General features: G+C 37.1%; 2 protein-coding genes across 7 annotated transcripts; both read left to right on the forward strand.

The window, feature by feature from the left end:
* Positions 1 to 1,971: 1,971 nt before the first annotated feature.
* Positions 1,972 to 25,126, forward strand: LOC121871454 (exonuclease 3'-5' domain-containing protein 2-like). 6 transcript variants are annotated; one of them, XM_042373786.1, is made up of 7 exons: positions 1,972 to 2,439; positions 3,864 to 3,970; positions 18,925 to 19,084; positions 19,613 to 19,699; positions 20,929 to 21,135; positions 22,049 to 22,250; positions 22,718 to 25,126. In XM_042373786.1, exons 2-7 carry the CDS (start codon positions 3,882 to 3,884, stop codon positions 24,412 to 24,414), a joined length of 2,442 nt encoding a protein of 813 aa, XP_042229720.1. In that variant the 5' UTR covers positions 1,972 to 2,439; positions 3,864 to 3,881; the 3' UTR covers positions 24,415 to 25,126. The 6 variants fall into 6 exon arrangements, with proteins under 6 accessions (XP_042229720.1, XP_042229716.1, XP_042229715.1 ...); XM_042373782.1 differs by having other exon boundaries at positions 1,973 to 2,439; positions 3,635 to 3,970; XM_042373781.1 differs by having other exon boundaries at positions 1,973 to 2,439; positions 3,746 to 3,970.
* On the forward strand, positions 6,221 to 10,421 carry LOC121871456 (exonuclease 3'-5' domain-containing protein 2-like). The gene is made up of 3 exons (XM_042373787.1): positions 6,221 to 7,362; positions 7,673 to 7,862; positions 8,727 to 10,421. Exons 1-3 carry the CDS (start codon positions 7,258 to 7,260, stop codon positions 9,815 to 9,817), a joined length of 1,386 nt encoding a protein of 461 aa, XP_042229721.1. The 5' UTR covers positions 6,221 to 7,257; the 3' UTR covers positions 9,818 to 10,421.
* Positions 25,127 to 25,451: the final 325 nt, after the last annotated feature.

The following is a 25,451-nucleotide window of genomic DNA, read 5'->3' on the forward strand; positions in this document are numbered from 1 at the left end:
TGTCGTCTCTTAGTAGTACAAAGAATATACAATTGGACATCTTTATGGAGAAAAAATTGTAGCGTCGAGTAACCCAGCCTAATCTAACCTAACCTGACTTGACCCGCTAGGATAACACGCATTAGTGAATATTGAAGATAATCTTGTGCTATATATAATAACACATTCACCTGAAGAAAAAATCCAATTCGGAAAATTCAGTAAATAATTAAGTCGTGGTTCTGATTATTATATTTACCCGTATACCTGAGATGGAGTGGTCAAACATCTCTACTTATTGTATATTGTAAACATCAGTAAATAAATTAAATTAACAGCTTCGATAGTAGTGTGAGTACAGACTATTGCAACGGTGACTATTGTGTATACCAAGTGATTACAAATAACCTTGTCGATATTAAACATTTATTATTGAAGAAAAAAACAATATATGTTCATTTTATTTCTGGGGCTGTGTCACAAATGGCAACTTTGGAAATTTGTTAGAAAAAATACGTAAGGCTGTTTGAAAAGTTCTGTTGGATTGATGCAAAATATATATAGCGGGAAACAATACCATATTGATATCTACAGAGCTACGAAATTAACGAATAGCTTGAAAATAAAACTTAAAAAATATATTAGTATTTTGCTTTTTACTGTAGCTGTGCTCATGTTTTTTTTTTCATAATGAATGTTTAAAATCGGGAAGATCATTAATTTTGTAATCCCTCGATGTATGACACGCACCAGGGTATAGAAAAGCTGGTGACTGTGATATAGTTACCTGGGCAGGTAAGAAAACAGGTGTGTTGATTTAAAAACGCATGGCCACTGCACTATCATGGTTACCACACTCATGATCACCACACTCATAGCCACTGCACTCTCATGTCCACTGCACTATCATGGCCAGTGGTGGGGGGGGGGGGGCTGGAGACACGAAAAAACACGTAACAGCGGCACCACTGGTAAGGAAATGCGCGTGACATCATCTCAGAGACCTGCCGTGGCAACTTGGGTGCGCGCGGGAGCTTTAAATTGGCAATTACGAGGGAATTGAGGTTTATTTCCTTTATTTTCAGACCCAATGGGACGTATTAGGCAGAAAAAAATCACTTTTGCCTGACCAGGGGGTGAAATGTAGGATTCCAGCATTTGACCACGGACGGTTAAGGAACCGTGGGCTTAAGGGGGGGGGGGGGCCATGGGCCCACCCCTTGGGTCCGCTAGTGATGGCCACCACATGATGGTCAACACTAACATGGCCAACACACTATCATGACCAACATACTAACATGGCCAACACCTGCCTCTCAACAACATACAATTTTTCTGTTGCTCCTGAGTTATACAAAGACCGATGGACGACGATTTTAGACAAGACAATAGAATTATCTCATGGAGATATTCAAAATCTTAAACGGGGTGGAAAACGTGAACCCGGGCCATATTATTGTGATATGATACTTCCAGTCGGGGCCCGGACAAAAGCCCCTCAGTAAAAGTGAAAAATAGGACAGAAGCCCCCTGTTTTTATGTTAAAGAGAGGGTCATTAGAAATATTAAAAATATATAGACCTAAATATGAAATTATTACAATTTAAATAATTAGAATATTATAACTTTCAATTTTGATATAGAACATTATTAAATAAATAGAAAAGAAAAAAGACGACATATTTTACCTTCATGTTCATTCTGTATTTACTGAGGTGACCCGAGGGCCAAGTGAGGTCACTGAATTTCAGGGGAGCAATTACCCCAGTAGACAAAAACATGCGTCATTGCAGATTTAATAAACATTCCTTGTATACTTCTTTATAACTATAACAGAATTCCCGAAGGTTAGGTTAGAGAAGTGTTCATAAACTAAAAAAAATTATTTTAAAAATTCTTATTATTTCTCCTAGGGGACTTTTGTCCTAGGGGCTTTTGCCCTGGGAGCTTTTGTCCTAGGGGGCTTTTGTTCTACACTCCTTCCAATCATACACCACCACCACGAGGGGACACAACTACAACCTCACCAAGTACAGTGTGCAGAATGAAAATAAGGAAATATATACCTTCACACAGTAGGTGATAGGCCTATGGAACAGTGACCAGCTCAAGCTGTGGCAACGAGAATAGTCCTGGGTAAGACTATCAAGAACAGAGGAAGGATCCTGCACAGGCCACTGGCCTCCTTCATCAGGCATGGCCACCTCTAGTGATTGGCCAAGGTCACGTGACCTCTAGGTAAGACGACAGATTAGAGGAGTGTGAGAGCGCGTGGTACAGCCCCAACATTGGTAGTGGTAAACAAACGTGGCGTCATAAGGGTGGACCAGATAACACAACACACCTCCTCTACATTGCCTAACGTTAACATGGTGAAGTTTGTGGCTTCTAGATGATTCAAGAATCTCAGGCGTCAATATATATCAGCTCGAGGATAGAGAGGGGAGGTATTTATCACAGGTATGTAACAAAGCACAAGTTTAAAAAATTTGTAGTTAGCAAAAATATTACAGTGGACCTGCACGGTCATTGGAGACTATATACTGTACCTGCATTGTAGTTATATATTCTGAATCGATTATATCTTGTATAACGAATTTACTGAACATGGAGGCTATATATCCATACATCAACTGTGATGGGTCGTGGGAAGAGTTACCATATTTAAACTTTCACAAAAGAGGACACTCCTGACGGTGTATCTGTATCAGTATTTACTAACTCACATTGTATTGTGTTGTATACTGTATAATATATGTAATACAATAAGTAATACAATGTGGGCATATACACCGAGTAACTGATGAGTGTACAATGTGGCTATTAAACTGTGTACTACAAGTTGTCTACATTGAATATCTATAAATAAGAACGAAATTTATTGCCTCAATAATCAGTGTTATAATTATTCACATTATATCAAGCTACAGGGCTCTATATAAAAGTATATGAATTTGTTTGAAACAGAACGAGTAGGACAAAACCCTGGACATTTTTTAGATGTTTAAAAAGAAAAGAAAAAATAAATAAACTGGCCATACAAAGAATTAAGAGCCGATGAGGGCGACATGTCCGGGGAACTAGACGTATGGTAACGCTAATCATAGGTGAGCGCTGTACCTTTTTCAGCCTCTACTGCATCCCATTAAGAGATACTGGTAACCACTTTGGGAGTTATATATAATCTAGACTTTAACTAGTACTTACTGTTCCACATATCACCCTGGAACTTAAATGCTTTTTTACCTCATGATATTGGCAAAAGAATAAGTTTTGCAGTTTGGTTAGGTGTGGTTGATAAAGGTTGTTTTAATTAATTTACAATCAATAATTTGGGTAAATTTTTACAAGAGGACAACCATGGATTTTAATATCGGAAAAACACATTGCTCAACAACCAAAAAGCACCATAACTAACCTACCCATAACCTAACCTAACCTAATAACGTAATGTAACGTAACCTAACCTAGAGGTTCCTTGGTTGCCTGCTTGTAAAAAAAAATACCATAATTTGTAGCTCTAGCCAGTACCTTCAAGCTTTATGAATAGTTCCATTCGTAAAAGAATCTTTGGTTAAAATTTGTAACAATTGGGATATTTATATAATTACTGTATTATAGAAAAATAAAATAATTTTATTCTGTTGTTTTGCAGGGACAAATGGTTTTCTTGTGAGTTTACCTCTATCACCTTTGAAGATGATGGAAATTGTGGAGTAAAACAGTACAGGAGGATCACAATGACATTTTTCTTGTGGTGTTGCAGAGAATGAGTCACAATGATTAGGAGGTGGTTGCTTGAACATCCAGCCGTGGTCACTGGTGTTGTCTTAGGTGTAGGAAGCATAGGACTGCTACTCTTACATCATAAATCCATCACCCAGACGGTGCGCTTGTGGAGGATGCTGAGGTCATTAAGGACAACAGAGAAGAGTGTTCAGGTGGTGACCAGTGAGGATGGCTGGGCCAGGGTGATGCCATTGTTGTACAGGTAAAAGAGTTTATCTCCTTCTGACTCGTCATTGAAAGGAGAATTAGTTGATTGTTTAAAGTATACTGTAGTATATGAAGATGAATATAAGTCATTTGGACAGATGGGAGTGTGGCAGCAAAGGGAACACAAGTTTACATTCGGAAATTTGTATACAGGTAATTGGCTGATACAGTATTCTCATTGTGTGAGTTACTCTCCTGAGGAAGACTACCCCAGTATAAGGTTTAAACATGTGTCAAGTGAATTTCTTAATCTCCGGTTGTGTTTCCTTTGCTGATACATTCCTGTATGAAGATATTGTTATCATGGAGTATATACAGGTACTGTATATACAGTACATGTATGTGATAACAGGCACTGATGTGACAGTTACAGGAAGATTTAGAATTATTCATGAAGGAGCAATTTATATATGCAGTAGTACCTTATATATAAGTAAGTAAACTTAGCAAATAGTCTTGCTTGTGAGGAAGTATGCCTTATAATTTCTTCTTAAACTTTATAGGTTTTCCCACACTTCACCAGAACCATTTTGGTTAAATTATCAAAGTTAATGTAACTCTTCAAGATGTGCCTTAGTAAATGGTAATACAGTACAGTACTGTATATAAATATTATTTCTGGTTCTGTGCACATTTGGTATTGTCTACTGTAAACATCACACAGTTATTCTTGTTAGTGTGAATTTTATGACCTGAATGATTATTTGTTTTCATATTTGGTGTCAGGGAAGCACAACAAGATGGTGCCGTGGGCTTTGACTGTGAGTGGGTGCAGGTGAGAGGACGACGCCGTCCCGTGGCTCTCCTCCAGCTGGCCTCCTGCTCTGGCTTGTGTGTCCTGGTGCGACTCTCACACATGAAGCCTAATTTTCCTCACACTCTCAGAGTAAGTTCTTCTTTATGTTGGTGGAGGCTCTTCTGGTAATTCTTGAAGTTTGATGTAATGAGAACTTCACTGTGGACAGATCCTGCTTGTAGTGACAGGATTCCACAGGAGGGAAATCATTATTTAATTATTTATCTATCATTTCACCACATATCTGCTTACTACCTATGCTGGCAGTTGGTCTGTTCTTTGTTACGGTACTCTGTTATCCAGCTTTAGTACAGGAGGAAACTGGAGTACCAAGAGAAAACCTGCCATGTTGTGAAGTGTCACACTGGATAATACCTTTCTCACATCTGTCCCAGGCTGGGGATTGAATCCAGGATACCATGTAAGAGATACTCTCGTTATAACTGTACCACCTACACCCCCACCACCAGATTCATATAGCGAAAGATACCTGTACAATAATACTTTCTACACGTTTCAGTTAGTGACAGTCTCCGTGCCTGCAGGTTTAGCAGTTTTATAGATGAAGGTGTCATCATTTGCTTGACTTAAGAACAATAGAATGATTGAAAATGAGGCAATCTGCCGTGGAAAAAAAGACATAAAGGAAAGTAAAAGGAAGGAAGGACAAAGAGACTGAGAAAGGTACAAGTATTGTTATAGGAAGTAATAAAGGATAGAAAATTGGGAAGTAGTAATCTTTAAAATGGTTGTAGCAGGAAATAGATAAGTACTGTACTGTAGCCTATTTTAAAAGGGTTATGTAATAGACATTAAGATTTGACAGTCTTTAAAAGGGTCTTGTACAGTATAATAGTAGAAAGAAACAATTTTAGTAGGTTCCTATAGTAAATATTGGTAAAGGAAATGTCTATTTGAAAGTGTTGTGTTGTAGAAAATTAGAAAGTACATTAGTCTTTTGAAAAGTATGGAGTAGAAATGGCCGTAAAAAATTTGGTGATAACGATGATAATGATATAGTTGGTGATGACAATGTTGATGAACCCCTAATCTTAAACTAATCTTCCTTAACCTCCTCCTACTTTCGTTTTTCTTTCTTTTTTTTCCCCTTTTCTCTGCTGCACGTAACATGAAAATAAAATCTATCAAGTCCCTCATAAATTCCAGGATTTTTTGGAAGACGATACGATACTTAAAGTAGGCGTTGGACCCCTCGAGGACAGTAATTACCTCGCTGCTGATTACGACATTAAGGTAACTCGTGTAATGTTTACTGAATGTTATTATAAAGGTAACTCAAATGCTATAGTGTTTATTGAATGTTTTTATAAATATAACTTGTGCTATAATGTTTATTGGATGTTTTTTTATAAAGTTAATTTATATACTCACCCGCTAAACCAATGTCTGTGTTCTCTTTTTCATTTTATATAGCAAGCATTTGTGTGAGGTGCAGTGTGGATCAGTTTATTAGTACACGGTAGCTAATCAGAATTACCTCATAAAAATCAACGACAGCGCAAGTATTCGTTATTAATTAAAAAAAATGATAATGATAAATGACTCGTTAAGGTATAATTGGTAAAAATGGAGAGAGAATTGTGAGGAATTATTTCATAGTAAAGGTTCAATGTTCCTGTTAGCTGCCAGTTGAGTATGAGAATGAGGACAAATTTGGTGTATGCCAATGATCTGACAATGTTAGTTGGTTTGGTTAGATTAGGTTGGTTAGGTTAGGTTAATTTAGTTGGTTAGGTTAGAATAGGTTACTTGGTTAGGTTAGTTTAGCTGGTTTGGTATGTGCTGGATATTATAATGATTAGGAACCCCTTATTAGTTTACCTGATAATTAAACACCCTAATGCTAACCTAATTAAGTCTAACCTAATCCAACCAAATTCAGTTTTACCTAATCTAACCAAACCACATTGGAAATAAATATAACTAGTAATTTGTGTTATCCATGGTAAATATTTATACTATCTGTATGTTTGTACTGCATGAATCTTTACTCAATAAATTCAACCCCGTCTACCCCTATTTGGCATTTAATCATCCGGTGAAGTAAATGAAGGTTCTTAATCTTTACAATCCCTTCAATGTTCTGTCAAAGTGAACTGAATTTCTGAGGTAACTTGGAAACTAAGAGTAAAAGATGTGCTTGTGTTTACATGCAACCTCTCTTGCGTCTCCCTCGTAGTACAGTGAAGGACCAGTGATTAAAATAAGTTTGTGAAGGCTGAGGTTAGGGATGAATTGTCATGATTTGGAAAGGTTTTATTATTATTCGGTAGTTATTATGAATGCAAGATTTGAAAATTGCTGTAAAATGATGTTGATGATTACGGATGCATTATAATGGCAGAAAATTTCCCTTTTCGTAACAGGTGAGAGGATGTGTTGACTTGCGCTACCTTGTGCTACAATCTCAGGCGTCAGAGGTGGGCTCAAGTCAGCCATCAAGTGTAGGGAAGTCATCTGGTGGTATGGGGCTCAGCTCCCTTGCGCACAAATATCTTGACCGCACCCTGGACAAGGACTGGCGAGTCAGAGCTAGCGATTGGGAGGCTGTTACCTTAACCAGGAGACAGGTAGGAAGTTACATCCCATTTAATGGTTCCAAGGGTTATTTTACACCTGTTACAGCCAAACAAACATGTAGAATTCACCATCAAATACTTCAGATAAACAGATTCAAGCAGGTAATAGTTGGGAAAGATTCTAGTATCTGGACATATTACTGAAGGACTGGTGTGATCTGTGATGTACTTGGACATGTAGTGTAATGAGCTAGATGTACTTGAAGAAGGTCTTTGGAAACGACACATCATTGTAGAGTGCTGGTGTAAGCTCAAGGAGTCATCGTGGTATGGGTTTCATCTCGAGCTGTTTTGTCCAAAGGAGAGGTATGCTGCCGAGGACGCTCTTGTGGGTATTCATATCTTGATGGTGTTGATGGAGAGACTATGGGGGTCATCCTTCCCTGTAGCACCAGCACTCTGGCACCACCATCTGCCCACAGCAATCCACCAGACCTGTCAAGGTTTTATTGATGTCAAGTTTTCTTCCTCCAACAAGCAACAAGAAACAGGTACAGTTGGATAATTACAAGACTAAATGATAGAACATGATGGTCAGAGATCCAGGTTCATGTCTCTTTGTTATTCTACACTGTTTATCTCAGTTTTCTATTATTCTCCCTCTCAACATTTATACATATGATAATTCTTCTATACTGTTCAGTCTCTTGTTCTTCTTCAAAATTATTTTACTCACTTAAGCCTCAGTATTAATGACTTACTAACATACTTAATCAAGTACAGGCATGATAATTTTGTGTGGTCAACAAAGACACATTAAACAGCCAAATCTTTTCCTTAATATGTATAACACTTTAGTTATCTCCATGTTTCACAGTTTATCTCCTTCACTAAGTATTATTATTATATTCACTGATTTATTATATTAATAAGCTACTGTATATCAATATCAGCCCTCACTTGCCTTGGTTTAACCCATCACATCTTACTTGTCTTATTCTACAAGGTTCTTCCCATTTTTCATATATTATTTTGTGTGTAGCTGTAACACCTTACAGTATACTACCAGCTCTATGCATGTATATAATCAGATCAATACATGTAGTATTGTATAATTCACCTTTTTCAAATACGTATGCAGTACTGTACTGTGGTTGATATACATTTAATTCACAAGGGCTCAATGTCTCAGTTGGTAGTACACTAAACTCCCAGTCACTGGTTCAATCTAATAATACAATTAGACACAGTTGGTTGGGAGTTATTAAGCTGTGGTGTGTGCTGGGCTGACCACCAGCCACATCAATATCTCGGTTAAAAGTAACCCATTTTGTATAGGGGTTACCACCCCACTAATTGTGAGAAACTACATAAGAGATGGTGGCTGATTCTTTTAATTCTAAACATTTTAACAGGTGCTGTACAGAACAACCACTCATGTCCTCCTCTGAAGCAGAAAGTATCACCACGAGGACACCCCATGAGGAAGGGTCCTTTGTACTACAACTGTCAACTAAGAGCTCCAGATGATGAACCGCTCTGTACAATTGATCCCAACAAAGCTCGGTGGTATGTGGAGAAAGGTCTCGGGGTCCTAGTCAGCAATGAACCACTTGTCGTACGTTTGAAATTTGAACCTGCCGGTCGTCCTCAGGCTGAGAAGGAGGATGGCCAGTTTTATCTTCAGAAGCGACAGAATGTTTGTGTCGTCTGTGGTAAGGATGAATCATATATCAGGAAAAATGTTGTGCCCCATGATTATCGCAAATATTTTCCAGCCATATTGAAACATCATCAAAATCATGATGTGTTGCTGCTGTGTTTTGCCTGTCATAGACAGAGTAACATGTATGACAATACCTATCGTTCTCAGTTGGCCAAAGAGCTTAATGCTCCTATTGGTGTTGAACAGGATTTCAAGGTTGCTGTCGACAATTCTTGCAAATTTGTAAGGAATGCAGCTCGAGCCCTACTGAAGAACCGAGATAACATTCCAGAAAAGAAAGTGTTTGAGATGGAAAAACTTATTAAAGATTTCTTTAAAGTGGATGAGGTATTAATAGAGCATCTTCAAGATGCTGCCAACATGAATGTGAAGGTCTTAAATGAGGGTTATCAAGCCCACGGTCAGAAGGTTTATGAAGCATACGAGAAGATTGGTCTGGTGAAGCTTGAGCAGAGGTGGAGACAGCACTTTCTGGACTCCATGAAGCCAAAGTTTATGCCTGAATGTTGGTCTGTCGGTCATAATGTTTACAAGATGGGGCTGAAAATGGGTCGTTTGCCACTTAACCATCCTAATCGCCTTGTATATAAAATGGCGCTCGTGGGAACAGAAGGCACCATAGATGTTCCTTATAATCCTCCACCAAGTCGAGAAACTACACCCCTGGACACATCATCAACAGCCAGTAGGGATTCAACTCCAGAATACACAGTGTCATCCTTGCCATCTGCGACATTGGCTAATAGTGTCACCTTAAAAAGTGATAATGAGATGGACTAAGGTGGAGCAGTGACCAGCCACAACAAGTATACTGGAATAAATTACATTATACATCAAGATAAACAGGAAACAATAAAGTAAACAAACTGATGAACCTTAAAATAAGATTATTTTTCCACTTTGTAGCAAAGAGTCACTAGTGAATTCAGTCATTTCATTTACAGAAAGAGCCATTAAATTCCTTCTCAACAAATCTTCAACACTGGTAATCCATCTTCCTAATTTCTATAAGTTTACGGTGGCCTTTCTACTACTACAAAAACTAATAATTCAAATTACCCCACAAAACTGTGCCACCAAATATAATACAGGTTACACCACCGATTTTCCGGGAACTGATGGTCCGGCACCTCCTTTAGTCCGGACAAAATTATGAGAGGGCACTTAACTTCCCTCCCTCCCTCCCAGCCAGGGTGAAGGTAGTTTTAGGCTTAAAATTTTTATCTTATAATATGTCAGATTAAACTTGGCAGAATATAACTTGCATTGCTGGATTCCTTGTAAGATAGTGATTATTTTGAGTAGAAACGTCACATAGTTTGCATAAGAGATAAAAAATTTTGTCCTTTAGTGAGGTACTGTACATTTGAGTACAAAGTGTGTACATATTTGTTTAATTTAAGTTTCTAGCGGTCCATGGTGCTTAAGAGACATAGGAGGTGTATGATTAGTGGGTCAGAGGTGTATTGTTAAATTAAATTATTACGTGACCTCGGCTGGTCCGGCAAAGCGGATAATCTGGCAAGGCTTTGAAATCAAGGGTGCCAAAAAATCGGTGGTGTACCCGTATATACAGTACTGTATAAGAAAAACATAACTTCATGCCTCAAAACAAAACAATCTCTTTTGTTACCTAAAATTCTCATCAATATCAATTACCTGTTTTAATTCATTTTGAAACTGCATCAAAAACATCTTGAATTGTTTTAATTGATGGGTGAAATGGCAAAATTAGGGTATACAGGTACAGTAATTACCCTAGCTAATATATTCCATGTTTTAATTGCACACACAAACTTAAGGACTGTTACACATTTTCTCTCATTCTTACAAATCCTTCAAGGTTAAACTACTGTATTCTCTTTCTTAATAATTTAACTTCATAGTGTTTCAGCGATCACAGCCAGAAAATCAAATCGAGGAAGCAATCAAGTGTTTACGGCAGCAAAAATTCAGTCTTGATACTAAATGTAATCAAAAGATGAACCTGACTGCTCCACAACCTGCTGAGGATACAAGTGAACTGGAGTAGTGGAAGAATTGTATGATAAGATGTGTAAAAGAGAGAAGAGGCTTGATGAATAGGATATGAGTCTTGCTAAAGGTTCTGATGCTTGGTGGTGAATGACTGTGAGGAATATTCTGGGTTATTAAGATGTTCTCCATTGTTAATCACTCTACATTGTTTAACACAGTACAGTATACCTCACGTGTGTTGAACGTGATGACACCGACCAACGTGTGCCGTACAACACGTAACACACTCATTAATTACTTCACAAATGCACTCTACTACTCTGTATGTTCTGGACAATGCCAAAGTCGCTAGTAACTGTCAGCTGTCTCACTAGAAATAAGTCTTAATACCAAAATTATACCTTACATTATTATTGTAAATTATATTTTGTATTTACACTATACCCCCGTTAGTTTATTTCAACAAAACATGGGCTCTGGGTCATTCAAATTACTGAAAAATCCGAATTTACCAAGTTCGGAATATTTTGACATTCGACAATTTCCGAATTTTGTGTTCGATTATTCATACATTTTCTGTTCATTTTTTGTGCCTTGCCTTGGCTGCCACATAAAATAATCTATTTATAATTACTGTGCAAACAAAAATATTTTCTAAATGTACATACAATTCTGTAATAATAAAGGCAAGGGGTGAGGTGACATGGCAAGGCACTTACATAGCAAACACATTAAGAGTACTGTCCTGTACTACTAAACCACGATTTGATTGCTGGGTAATTAGTGGTCATAATGACGCTTGGGCGATTTTAATGACTTTCAATGCTAATTATTCACCAACTATGGGTTTCTGAGTTGCAATCTTTGTGTTTTTGTGATATGCTGGAAGTACTGTACTTAATTAGTTAAAAACCCTTTAAATTCCAATTCCGAGAGAAGTATATTTCAGCCCAAAATTGGATTTTGTTGAAAATCTCAGTTTTGGTACTCCTGAGCATACCGATTCTGAATCTATGATCCACTATTCGATTGCAGGGTAATTAGTGGTCATAATGACACTTGGAAGATTTTAATGATAATTACTCGCCAACTATGGGCTTCCAAGTCGCAATTTTGGTGTTTTTGTGATAATCTGGAAGTACTTACTGTATTGATAAGTTGACTGAAGAAGTATTGCTCTCTTGATTTGATGAATTAAATGACTAAGAATTTTGCTGCACTAACCAAAGAATGTTCAAGAGTTTTACTTCAGTATTAATTGTTGTTAGGTAAGATGTGTGTTTGAGCCGACTGCTAGTGCTGAAATGTATACTATTAACAATTATAGTACAATATAGGCACTGTATATATAACTAGTAACCCTTAATTGGTGGCTAAGGATTCCCCAGTCCCCCACATGAACAAAATTGGAACACAAGGAACATGAAACTTTCTCTGATGCTGGCTGTTGTCCCTACAGCTGACTACCACCAGTGATGGCTGCTGTTTAAGGGTTAAAGAATAGTTGTGATTAGCATTTGGAGTAACTCAAATATGGTTAAAGCCAGAAAAAAAGATCACCTGTTTTTAGTTTATTCAATTATTAGTCAGTTTCTCTTTACATGGATATTTACTCAATGAAATCAAATAAATTTACAGTTGGTTCAGCATGTACGTAAATACACAGTGCAGGTATACAGTTCAGCATTTATATATAGACATTGCAGGGGTATATAGTGTACATAGGCTGTGCAGATATATAACCAATGTACTTAAACAGTGCAGGTATACAAACAATGGTAAACGGTAAGGCATGTTGACCAAGTATAATTGACAAAGCCTTTATATGCTTATTTCCAGTAGGGTCCTTACTGCATGATGATCAGTGTGTGTTTGTGTTCCTCAGCTGGCATAGTACACAAGATTATAGAGGGAGAGTGCTCTTGGTGTCTGGCTCTAGATGTTATATTGGTGTTCTACTTATACAGTACAGAATATAAATGATGTAGGATTAGGAAATAAGACCATTTGTTTATAGGATAAATACATTCTTTTGTTATCTAATTTTAACTAATCCTAACTATCCCATTTGGTTTCATTTTAGCAGAACACTTGTAGATAATTTGTTTTCTTCTGATTTTAACCATTGATAAGTTTTATTGTTGATGGTTTAGCAGTTAATATTTTTAAATATTCAAAGATTTTAACAAGTGACAAAACTTAGATTTTTATTATTACCCAACTGATTGTACCAGATACTTCCTATTCTAAGCATGTACAGAATATAATACAAATAAACCAATTGTTATTTTCATATGCATCACATCTATTTTAAAGTGTGTAGTTGAAGAATTTTACATGATTCTGATATACAGTATTGGGATCATCCGAAGAATTTCCACCCCAACTTATTTCACCCCATGAGGTTAGGCGAGTGTTAGGGTGGTTTATCTACAGGTGAAATCAGCTGGGATGGAGATTCTTCAGGTTATCCCAATATTGTTTTAGTAAACTCGTGACAGAAAAGGTATTTGTATCTGTTGATTGTATTTATTAATGATAAAGAAAGTGAAAAGTTTTATGTCATGTTTAGTTAACATGTATGTACAGTATTTATTTTACAGTACTAAGATATCTCAAACACTATTGAATGAGTGTCAGAAAGTAAAGGTATAGGAGAAAGTGATTGACTTTGGTTGACATTTGGATAAGCAACAAGGTCACAGTAAGTTACAGCTGTATACTTGGTTGTTCTCTTGACTCAGCTATTTATTGTGTCTCGTGTGCTGCCACTGTGTATGCTGGCCATGCTGTGCAGTACTGACTCACACTTGTACGTCTTAATGTAAAGTTCACAATTCCGTCCCACCAAAGTTTAATAAAAAGTATCAACTGTTGAGCAGTGATGATGTGCTGTAAAGCTCCCTCATATGTACCTTAGATTAATTATCTGATTCAATTTTCCTGCTCTTTTTTTCTCTCTCTCTCCAACTTGCCGTTTTGATCCCAGTGGACACATTTGTTGGCGGAGATCATTCTAATACTGTACTGTATAACTTTATTATGGTATATATGATGAGGTATGTTTACTCTCATAAGAAACTACAACCATCTCTGTGTGTAAGTGTTTGTTCATAGGCTGCCATCAAACAGTCTGCCTCAACACCATTGTGCCTTCTCTTACTAAGAAATTATTCTCCCATTTATGAAACAAATATACATTTAATTTTGTAATGTTTAAATAGCTATGTATTGCAAGATAATTAATCACTGCACATTAATTGCCAGATAAATAATCACTGCACATTAATTGCCAGATAAATAATCACTGCCCAGTAATTACCAGATAAATAATCACTGCCCAGTAATTACCAGATAAATAATCACTGCCCAGTAATTACCAGATAAATAATCACTGCCCAGTAAGTTTTTTCATTACAAGTGGCGAGATCAAAGAATATTAAGACGACAACCTGACCACAAAGATACAGTAAGTATCTAGTGAAATTAGAGTGAAAGGCTTGAGTTACCTTAAAGAGTAGATGGGATACAGGTGCCTCTGCTATTGGTCATCAGGATTCCTCTCTTAGGTGCTAAAGACATAGAGTACTGTGTGTGTGAAGGTTGGTGCTCCTCCTTCATCCAGATAGTTTAGGTTTGGTAAATTTGATAGATACTGTAGGTAGATCAAGAGGATTGTGTTACTGTCTTTATATGTCATTATATCCTCACTATTCTCACTCAGAATATTTGTTCCATGCATCACACAAAACCTGGATTAATGCTTTTGTTTTTAGTTATGTATTGTGTCCTTAAATTATCTGATCTATTTTAAGATTTAATACTGTAATCTCAAAAACATTACACAGTATATAGATGGAGCATGCCTGTTTTATTGTCCCTGGTGAACAACTCTTAAGATCTTTTTCTTGTTGTAGTAAGTAGTATTTTAAAACGAACTTGTTCCATCACTTGAGGTTACTGTATAAAGTTTTAAGATGGATCTGATAAATTATGAACGCCTTGTGTTATAAATCATCATGCATGTCTGAAGAGTTTATTTACGAGGGCCATATGTCTTGTTTACCCGCTGCATTATCTTGTACTGTTATCTTCAGAGGTTTAAGTACTGTATTCAGGTTAAAATTTCACACCACTGCCCTTTTTTCCTGCAGCCTCAGGAATAATTAGTTGATGTGAAAGTAATTTATGGTTATCATTATTTTTGTGCTGGTAGGGGAAGCTTGCAAGTGTTTTTCATTGCTGTGATATCTTGTGATAGATGTCCGGGTAATTATTATTATTATGGCTTTAAAGGTTTACAGTGTTGTGCATGTTGATTATTATGTAAATAATTATGTCAATATATTTAGTGTGTTTTTTATAATTATTCTTTATTTTTACGGTATATACTGTATAATGACTGAGAGATATGAAGTGTATCTGTGTTATACATGCACATTATTATTCATAATACAATGATTTGGTTGGAAATAAACATTCAAGAAGCATTTTTTTATTCCTAGCCAAATTTGCCATTGCTAGTGTTGAAGCTAAGCTGTGATGGTGCAGTAGATCCATAAATAATATAAAGTAATGTAAAATTTACAAGAAGCAAGTACAGGTACAGTACTGTACTGTACATTAATTTGTATTAGAAAGTAGGTGAAATTTTTCAAAGATGATTACATCAGGTAAATACCAAATTCAAATTATGTATGTTTAAGAATGGGTTTATTCTTATATTTCTTTAAACTTTTTCTTTTATCCTCTTCTTGGGCGATCGGTCACGTCTCTGTTACGCACTGTTGGCATGTACTGGTTCCTGAATGTATCTGAACCTGCTCCAGTGCTTGTCACAACACACTCTGCCGGATTGTTCCAAGAGTTCACAATTCTCACTCCAAAAAAGTTCACCTTCACAATTTTCTGGACTTGCTGCTTCTTCAACCTTGAGCTGTGACCCCTTGTGGGGCGAGCGTCCACCAGCTATAGGTAAGGATATTCGACTGAGAAGTGCCTTTTGAGATGTTTATACACCTCAATTAGGTCTCCCCTTGCCTATCTGTAGTATAAGCTAGGTAATTGCAGGCGCTCTAATCTCTCAGAGTAGCTGAAGTGCTGACACCAGCCTGGTGGCCCTCCTTTGGATATTTTCAATCAACTGACAGTCCTTAGCATATCTTAAGTGTTGGCTTTTTCTTATGTCCATTATAAATGTATATTTTATGTTCTTTTTTCATCTTTTCCCCATTCTTCCTTTTTTTAACATCTGTTCCTTCTTCCCTTATTTTGTATTCTGCTCCTCTTACTTTGTCCTGTATATTGTACAGTACAATATATGTTATTCTTATTTTTAACACCATTGTTTATTTATCTTCAAGTGAATCATCTGAAGGTTAGACACCCTAATTGATTTCACTTTATATTTATTTCACTAATATAACTAACCCTAGCATAATGTAATGTGACTTACCTTAACCCAACCTAACCTAACTTAATCTACCTTGACATTACTTAACCTAACCAAACCTAACTACCAGGTAGCATTTACTTTACTTTATCCGTTTAAAAAATGTATTACTGTGATTCAACAATTAAATTATTCAAACGCATAACAAGGTTAATACTGTAATTACATCAGTCCACTCACTAATAAAAGTTATGTGAGATAGAAGTCTGTCACACTCTGTTGCCAAATGCTCATTATTGTTCAGGTGAAAATTGTCTACTGGATGAGAATTTAGAGCATACATTAGTTGTTGATTATGTCATAGGTAAGATTGATAATTTTATTATTCAGTGAAATAGACATACACGTTTACAGTGATTGCGAAGCATATTTATATACAATACAACCATAATTATAATTTTCATTCTATGTATATTTTGAGGGTTAAAAGTATCTTAACCTGTTTATAAGCTAAAATTAATGGCGTAAAAATTATGTACTGTACTGTATTAACAAATCAATTGCCTGTCAAGTATAACGTAAATTCTCTAACTTATATTGTACACTGTATATCTGCATTGTTTTATACATGCTTAGTTCATGTAAACAGAAACGAATATTTTACTGAATAAATATCTATGTTACTGTACAGTCTATCTAGCCATCATCTGTCTATCTGATGAAGTTAGCGAAGTTAGCGTAAACATTGGCGACACTGACCAGATGTAAACAAACACCCGGCGGTGACCAGGTGAGGGAGACACCTGAGGTACACCTGACTTTATTAAGTGGTATCGTTATGCATATTTATATTTGGTTCACCATGTTTATAGACAGTGCAGGTATACAGTGGGGGTAATTATATAGGACTAACCCGTGAGCTAAATTTATTAAAAACAATTATAAAAACGCCGGATTTTCATTGTTATATTATAGTGGACACTTGTAGTTTGTGGAAATATGTTAAAATATTTGTTTTTAAAATAAACGCTACTTAACATTTGTGGGTATGAAGAACAGACCTAACCTTACTTAACTTCACCGGTGCAGTATATGAAACAGAAAGAACTTACCATCATATGGTGAAATTTGAGGCATTTTCTGGACGTGAGATGATACAGCCGTGGCGGCGCTATGCAGCCCTGACGGGTTAGTCCTATATATTAACCACAGTGGGTTTACATAGACAGTGCAGCTATACAATGGTAAACAGTACTGTATGTAAATCTTGATATATATATACTAGTCCTTTATGTAAGTGGACCAATTCCTGTTTTCCCAAGACCTGGACATATGAAAAGAGGACCTTGTTCATCCCCTGTCTATAGTTTATGGTACCGTTTTAATGGGATATCAATTGCTACTCCTGGTTCTTCCTTTACACCTGGCCTTAGAAAAATTACTTGTAACTACTGTATTGCAAAGGCCCAGGTAACCCCATGAGCTCTACTGTATATGACCCTTTATGATGAAGCTTGAGAACCCCTGAGCTAACAGGTCGGTCAGTGATGAAGAGGATAAATTAAAGTAAGTTAAAGTAAAGTATTACTACAGTAATATAATTAAAGATATTATGGATGTTAGCTTGGCATTTCATACTGTCACCTGTTTCAAATCTCATCCAATTTCTCATTTAAGTGCAGTACATTTATAAACTATCTATCTACTTTACTGTCCTCAATGTATTACACTTTTTAATTATGTTTATTATACAGTATATTGACTTTAAATCATTTTGTACACCCAAAATTTTCACTATTAAAATGTTTTGTAACCATTTTAAGACTTTGGGAAGTTTATTTTACTTGTTAGCTGCTTGGGTAGTTGGTTATGTCTCTGTTACATGCTGTTGACAAATGCGAGTCTATGGAATATGTGTTTCAATTTATGAAAAATAAATTTACAAAAGTTCTTTCAGGACTGTAACCCTTTTGTAAATTGGGGTATTTATATAATGTTGTGTTTCAGGTTAATGACTCTTTGTTGGTAGCTGAATAAAGATGTTTGACCGTTGGATACGCGACCGCTCGACCCTGACTGGTGGCATTCTGCTTGGTATAGGAAGTGGTGGAATGATACTGTATCACCGTAACAACATTTCCCAGACAGTACGCTCTTGGAGGCTGCTGAGATTGGTAAAGACAGCTGAGAAAAAGATCCATGTGGTGAACTGTGAGGAAACCTGGATGAAAGTAGAGCCATTATTGTACAGGTATGAGGACTTAAGGTATTTTAGGCTTTGCACATTCGTTAATGAACACTGTACTGGATGTATCATTGACCCCCCCCCCCACCCTGCCTTTATATATTCACATCTTCTCTCAACACATTGCCATTCTAGGGTGGCTGTATAGTCAGCAAGTCTTCAGGCTGAACACCAGGTTCCCAGGACCCAAACTTTATTTTGAGAATCCTAAATTAGTTCTATATACTTTGTGGAACATTAAATTGACAATATCTTTTTTTGGTATGTTGTCAGGGAAGCACAACAAGATGGTGCCGTGGGCTTTGACTGTGAGTGGGTGCAGGTGAGAGGACGACGCCGTCCCGTGGCTCTCCTCCAGCTGGCCTCCTGCTCTGGCTTGTGTGTCCTGGTGCGACTCTCACACATGAAGCCTAATTTTCCTCACACTCTCAGAGTAAGTTCTTCTTTATGTTGGTGGAGGCTCTTCTGGTAATTCTTGAAGTTTGATGGAATGAGAACTTCACTGTGGACAGATCCTGCTTGTAGTGACAGGATTACACAGGAGGGAAATCATTATTTAATTATTTATCTATCATTTCACCACATATCTGCTTACTACTTATGCTGGCAGTTGGTCTGTTCTTTGTTACGGTACTCTGTTATCCAGCTTTAGTACAGGAGGAAACTGGAGTACCAAGAGAAAGCCTGCCATGTTGTGAAGTGTCACACTGGATAATACCTTTCTCACATCTGTCCCAGGCTGGGGATTGAATCCAGGACACAGTCGTGAGAGATATTCTTGTCACTGTAACATCTACACCCTACTGCACTGATAAGATGCTCCCCCTCTATCTTTCTTTATCACGACCAAGTACTGTAGATTCTCTCTCAAGATATTTTTATTTTTCTGGCAGTTAATACAAATGCCTTCCAGCTCACAACCTTTTTCTCACCCTAAATTAAAGTTATTTATATTTTCCAGACTCTGTTGGAGGACAAGACTATTTTAAAAGTGGGTGTTGCCCCCCTTGAGGACAGCAACTATCTGGCTGCAGATTATAACCTTAAGGTGACCATCTTTTTCTCTCTGACACTATAACTGGTAGAAGGATTATGGATGTATAGTATATACAATAGATGAGGAGGTGGATTATTGTGTGATTGAATGAGGTTGATTATTGTATGTATGGATGAAGAGGTAGATTATTGTCCGTGTGTCTGGATGAACAGGTGGATTATTGTTTGTGATGCAGCACCCAACAAAGTATCACAACCTCAGGGTCTGATGGAAAGTGGAATAAGGGAGTACGTACACACACAGTGTTGGGTTGGTACATCCTTTATTATGTAACACTCAATTCAAAGATATAAAATCAAAATACAAGTACAAAAGGATTACAGTCAGTTCTGCTATAACGCGATAGTTGTGTTCTTGTAAAACATCGTGTTATAGAAATTCGCGTAATAGAAATAACAGGACTTATGGAGAAAATAGGGTTAGGTGCAGATTACTACCCGAAATCGAAAAAAATTTAGTAGTTAGCCTAACACAAAGGATAGAACAGTCTAAATAAATGTTACATTCATATCTAATAGTGAAATCATACAGTAAATGTTACACTTTACCTTGAAAAAATATGAATATAACTTGATGGGGGAGAAGGGTAATTTTGAGGTTGATAACATCGAGCTTCTCTTCAAGGGTTATAGCCTTTCTTTTACGATCATCACCGGGAATGCGATCACCAGAACGCTTCTTGGAAATATTTTTCTTTACCATATTCACAGTTAATACCACAAAATTGGAGAAATAGTGAGCAAAAATCGCGTTACAGCAAACAAGCGTTCGCGTTATACAAATATTGTTCCTCTATTCATAAATCGCGTTAGAGCCAATTGGCGTTCTCAAAACACGCGTTATAGCAGAACTCACTGTATATAAATTACCTTTTTCTCATTAACATATTTTGGCTTGTGTGATGAGTACTGTACGGTACTGTGTGTATGTATTTACAGGGTATTACATTAAAATATATTAATAGTACAGGTATTCTTATCTTTATAACACTATTGCATGAGAAAGTAACGCCCTTAAGTTCGATTAGGTTAGGGTAGGGTAAGTTAGATTGGGCTGAGATAGATTGGGTTGAGTTTGGTTGGGATTGGTTAGGTTGTGTTGTGTCTTAGGTTAGGTTCCTCTACCATTATTTATCGTTTATGTATATTTTCTACTAGTCTTTCAGTAACTTGTAAATCATGCTCAGTCATTACGTAATTGTAATCTTCTCGGTACAACAGGTACGGGGGTGTGTGGACCTGCGATACCTTGTGCTGCAGTGTCACAAATCAGAGTTGTGTGGTGAGGAGGACACACTTGATGGAGACAAGCTGCCTGGTGGTATGGGACTCAATGCTCTCTCTCAGAAGTACCTCGGTCACTCCCTGGACAAAGACTGGCGAGTGCGGGCAAGTGACTGGGAAGCCGACGTATTGACCAAGAGACAGGTACAGTATGTGATTTTTTTAAAGTGTCCATTCATGTTGAAGTACAGCAGTATGGTCTATGGCTGTCCGAGTTAATTTTTCAGTGTTAGAATATCTTTTTGAGAGGAATATTCTCTGGCAGATTCAGAAGTTTTTTAAAAATGAAGGAGGATTGCCTGGCTCTGTCGAGTTTGTGTATTATTGGAGGAGTTGTATTTAGACATTAAAATACTTACTGAAAGACTGGTTAATTTGTTGACAAAAGCAAAAACTAGATTATACAGTATTTTCACAGAATGTATCTTGGCATTAAGTGGAAAGAGAAGTAGTACTGTAAACCTCAAATCTTTAAGAGCATAGTAAACTTTGCATACATTCTAATATTCCTAGGGAGTGTTACCCATTGCACAAAATGAAACCATTTATTCACTTATAGTCCCAATTATTAATGGGAGTGTGTACTTCACTATGGGGCTTATTATTACCCCTCAGGTCACAGTTGAAATTCTTGTAATTATTGTCACACTAAAGGGAAATATTATATCTTGAACATTCAGAACCTGTTGCATGGTAATAAGTCTCCTGCAAATATTCTAGTGGTTGACCAAGGACCTTTCAGTAAACTCCTCCTCACCTGTTTAACTCTTGTCATTTTCAACTTAGGGACACACCACTACAGGTATTCTTGCCACACAATAAATACATTATATAGTTAGCCACATAGCAAACATCAAAGTCAGACACTTTATGCGAGTTAATGACTGAATAAAAGATAGTGAATGAGATAACTGCAGTGTGAGTGACACAGGAAAACTGTCATTAATCCATTGCAGTAACATTATCATGGCTGAGCACCTCTGTTTGTAAACTTATGTAAAGTTCAGGAAATAAAGTACAGTATAAAATAATATTAATACAGTAATTTTGTCTATAGGAGAAGTATGCTGCCGAGGACGCCCTGGTTGGTGTTCACATCTTGGTGACACTGATGAAGAGACTTTGGGTAACATCCTCCCTGTTACTTCCCTTCCTGCCTCCAACACTGTGGTGCCACCACCTGGCCTCAGCCATCCACCACGCTTGTCAAACATTCACTGATGTCAGGTTCTCATCCTCCAGCAAACAACTTGATGCAGGTAAAATAAGTTATGTTAGTGTCTCAGTCAGATATATGTCTTTCACTACTACTGGTATATTTTTATCTACAGGAAGTCTTATCCACTTACAGAAAGAAATTGATTGTTTGTAAACTACTGGATATATGATTGTGACATTTTATAATACTACCCGTATACTGTACACACCTTGTTTAGAAGTCACTCTGAATCTGCATAAAATAGTCAAATACTTAATTATTATAATAGTATTGTATACTGTACTGTACAAGATTTCTTCCATTTTCATGTTTCCCCAAATTTTAATTTATTGTTTATTAATAGCCAGTATTTTTTCTGCTTGTGAAGTAGACTACAGTAGTGAAGACTTTACTCTGGCTATAATTTGTTGCCTATTTTCTCCTCATTCTTTTTCCATGAGGTTATTACACTTTTCTGTTTCAAATTTATCTCATATATAATAATGGTAATACATTTGTCTTCCACAGGACCTACATCTACTGGTCGACCAGCTCCTGTGAGAATAAAACCTTCCTCCCGGGCATACTCCACACGTAAAGGTCCACTGTATCACAACTGTCAACTGACAGCCCCTGATGGTGAGTCTCTCTGTACCTGTGACCCAAAGAAAGCTCATTGGTATATAGAAAAGGGTCTTGGGGTTTTGGTGAGTGAAGATCCACTTGTTGTGCGTCTTAATTTTGAACCTTCTGGCCGTCCACAAATTGAAAGGGAAGATGGGAAGTTTTACCTTCAGGAGAGACACAATGTTTGTGTAGTGTGTGGTACGGGAGAATCATACATCAGAAAGAATGTTGTACCTCATGAATATCGCAAACATTTTCCTGACATCCTAAAAGATCACCAGAGCCATGATGTTGTTCTACTGTGTCTTGAATGTCACAGACAAAGCACTTTGCATGACACTGTTCTCAGAAATATGTTAGCTAAAGAATTTGATGCCCCCATTGGCACTGAACGGGATGTAAAAGTCACCATTGATCCTTATCGTAAGATTGTTAAGAATGCCGCTGGAGCCTTGTTGAGGAGTCGTGCAAAGATTCCGCACAAGCGAGTGATAGAACTTGAGGATGTTGTCAAGAATTACTTTAATGTTGAGGAGGTAAATGAGAAACATCTCCACGATGCAGCTAACATGGATGTGAAAAACTGGAATGAGGGTTATCAAGCTCATGGCCAAAAAGTTTATGAAGCTTATGAGAAGATTGGGCTGGTGAAGCTTGAGCAGAGGTGGAGGCAGCATTTCCTGGACATCATGAAGCCTCAGTTTATGCCTAACTGTTGGTCAGTTACTCACAACACGTACAAGATGAAACTCAAGATGAGTCAATACCCATTGGACCATCCTGAACGACTCAAGTATAAAGTTATTCTTGTCGGTTTAGAAGGCAATATTGACATCCCATATGGTCCCCAGCCTAGCAGAGAAGTTACTCCAGTACACTCCACTCACAACAACAGAGATAAAAGTCCAGAAAGTTTAGTGCCTTATTCCTCATTACACTGTGAGAGTGGAAGCACCCTGGAGACAAAAGGAATGAGAGAACTTGAGTCTTCAGCTCCAAAAATAATTGTTATAGAAGAAACTTTCTCAATTACCAATGAAAATATAATTCTTCATACTAACAAAGAAAATTCAGATAGTACAGATGCCAAGTTGTGTAAGTTAGGATGTATGGATTCAGTTATCAATGAAAGTGTAAATACAAATTTTGTGACAACGGTGAATCAAATTGACGAGGGTTGTAAAGATAATGAAAGTACTAGCAGTATTATCAACACATTATCCTCTGGGGAAACAGATATTGCCAACAAAAATATTGATGCATTAAAAAGTGGTGATACTGACAATACCGGTGAGGTTATAGAAAACAGTCTACCGGTACGTTGTGGTGTAAAAGTCGAAGATGATGAACGTAAAAGTTTCATGTCTGGTGAACTCTTAGAGAATTTTGACCCACAGGACTTGGATATAGGTGATGCTCCTCTTGATGTAGTATTTCAAAGAATGACTAAGAAAAAGACAGATGTTGATATGAGTGTGTATCATGACTCTAAAGTTGAAAGGATTCAGACAACCAACTCTGTCTTTGACATTTTGTGTGAAGATGTTAAAGCTCGTGGAGAAGTGCTGACACATCACAGCTCTGACTACACACAGTGATAGTAGGCGGCCAGCCTGTTCATGTATGAAACCCTTAAAACAACTGCTTAACAAGCCATACCAGTAGTTCAGTTACTAGTTACTTCAAATACTGACACAATTAACAGGTTCACATAACAACTTCCAGGTATTTGACCATACAGTATAAACCCCTACTTATGAAAAATTCTTTACACATTATGAATTTTTGAACGAGTAGAAATATTGTTAAAATTTCTGGGGGGCAGGGGTTTTTATCTTCCCATAAATATTCCCTTACTAAAATAGCCTAACCAAACTAACCCCCCCCCCTCCCATTTAGCATTAGGGTGTAAAATCAATAAGCTGGGCTCCAGGATATGTGGTGATAATGAAAAAATTGGTTGACACTGGATGTGGACTATTGAAATTTAGAAGAGGCAAAGTGCACAGGAAAAGACCAGATCACATTGATGGCAAGGTTGTAATGTGTGTGCCTCTCACTATTGTGTCCCACGTTCAATCCCTGAACAGATGTGGGAAAGGTGTTATCTATTGTATATACTAACACCAAACAATAAAGGTCATAGCAAAGAACAGATCAACCACCCAAATGGCTTGTGCAGTATGCTGCTAAGTGTTGAAATGATAAGTACAGTCTCTCCTCTACTTACGACCGGGTTCCGTCCCGACGACCAGGTCGTAAGTCGAAAAGGCAAAAATATTACATAGAAATTCTAAAATGGGTCTCTCTTTTTTCTTCTCAGCACCACGAGAACTCTCACTTTTACACTTGCCAGCCATTTTAAAGGGAAACTCAAAAAAAAATTGTCGGTACACAGCGCGATAACTAACGTCGGGACTCGAAAATACGTAATGTAAAAAATATTTTATACGACCATGGCCTTCGTATGTCCGGGTTGTCGTAAGTTGAGGAGAGACTGTAAATAAATCAAATAATATGATAAACTACCCCAGAATGGTATTGTTTTCTTTGTACTGTTGAGGCAGCTGTCCACAACTCAATGATGCTTCTTCATCCTTGACTAAGAAACAAGAGTACAATATCTGTTGTGCTT

This window comes from Homarus americanus, unplaced genomic scaffold (assembly GCF_018991925.1).
Source record: "Homarus americanus isolate GMGI-L3 unplaced genomic scaffold, GMGI_Hamer_2.0 scaffold45698, whole genome shotgun sequence".
Classification (NCBI taxonomy): Eukaryota; Metazoa; Arthropoda; class Malacostraca; order Decapoda; family Nephropidae; genus Homarus; species Homarus americanus.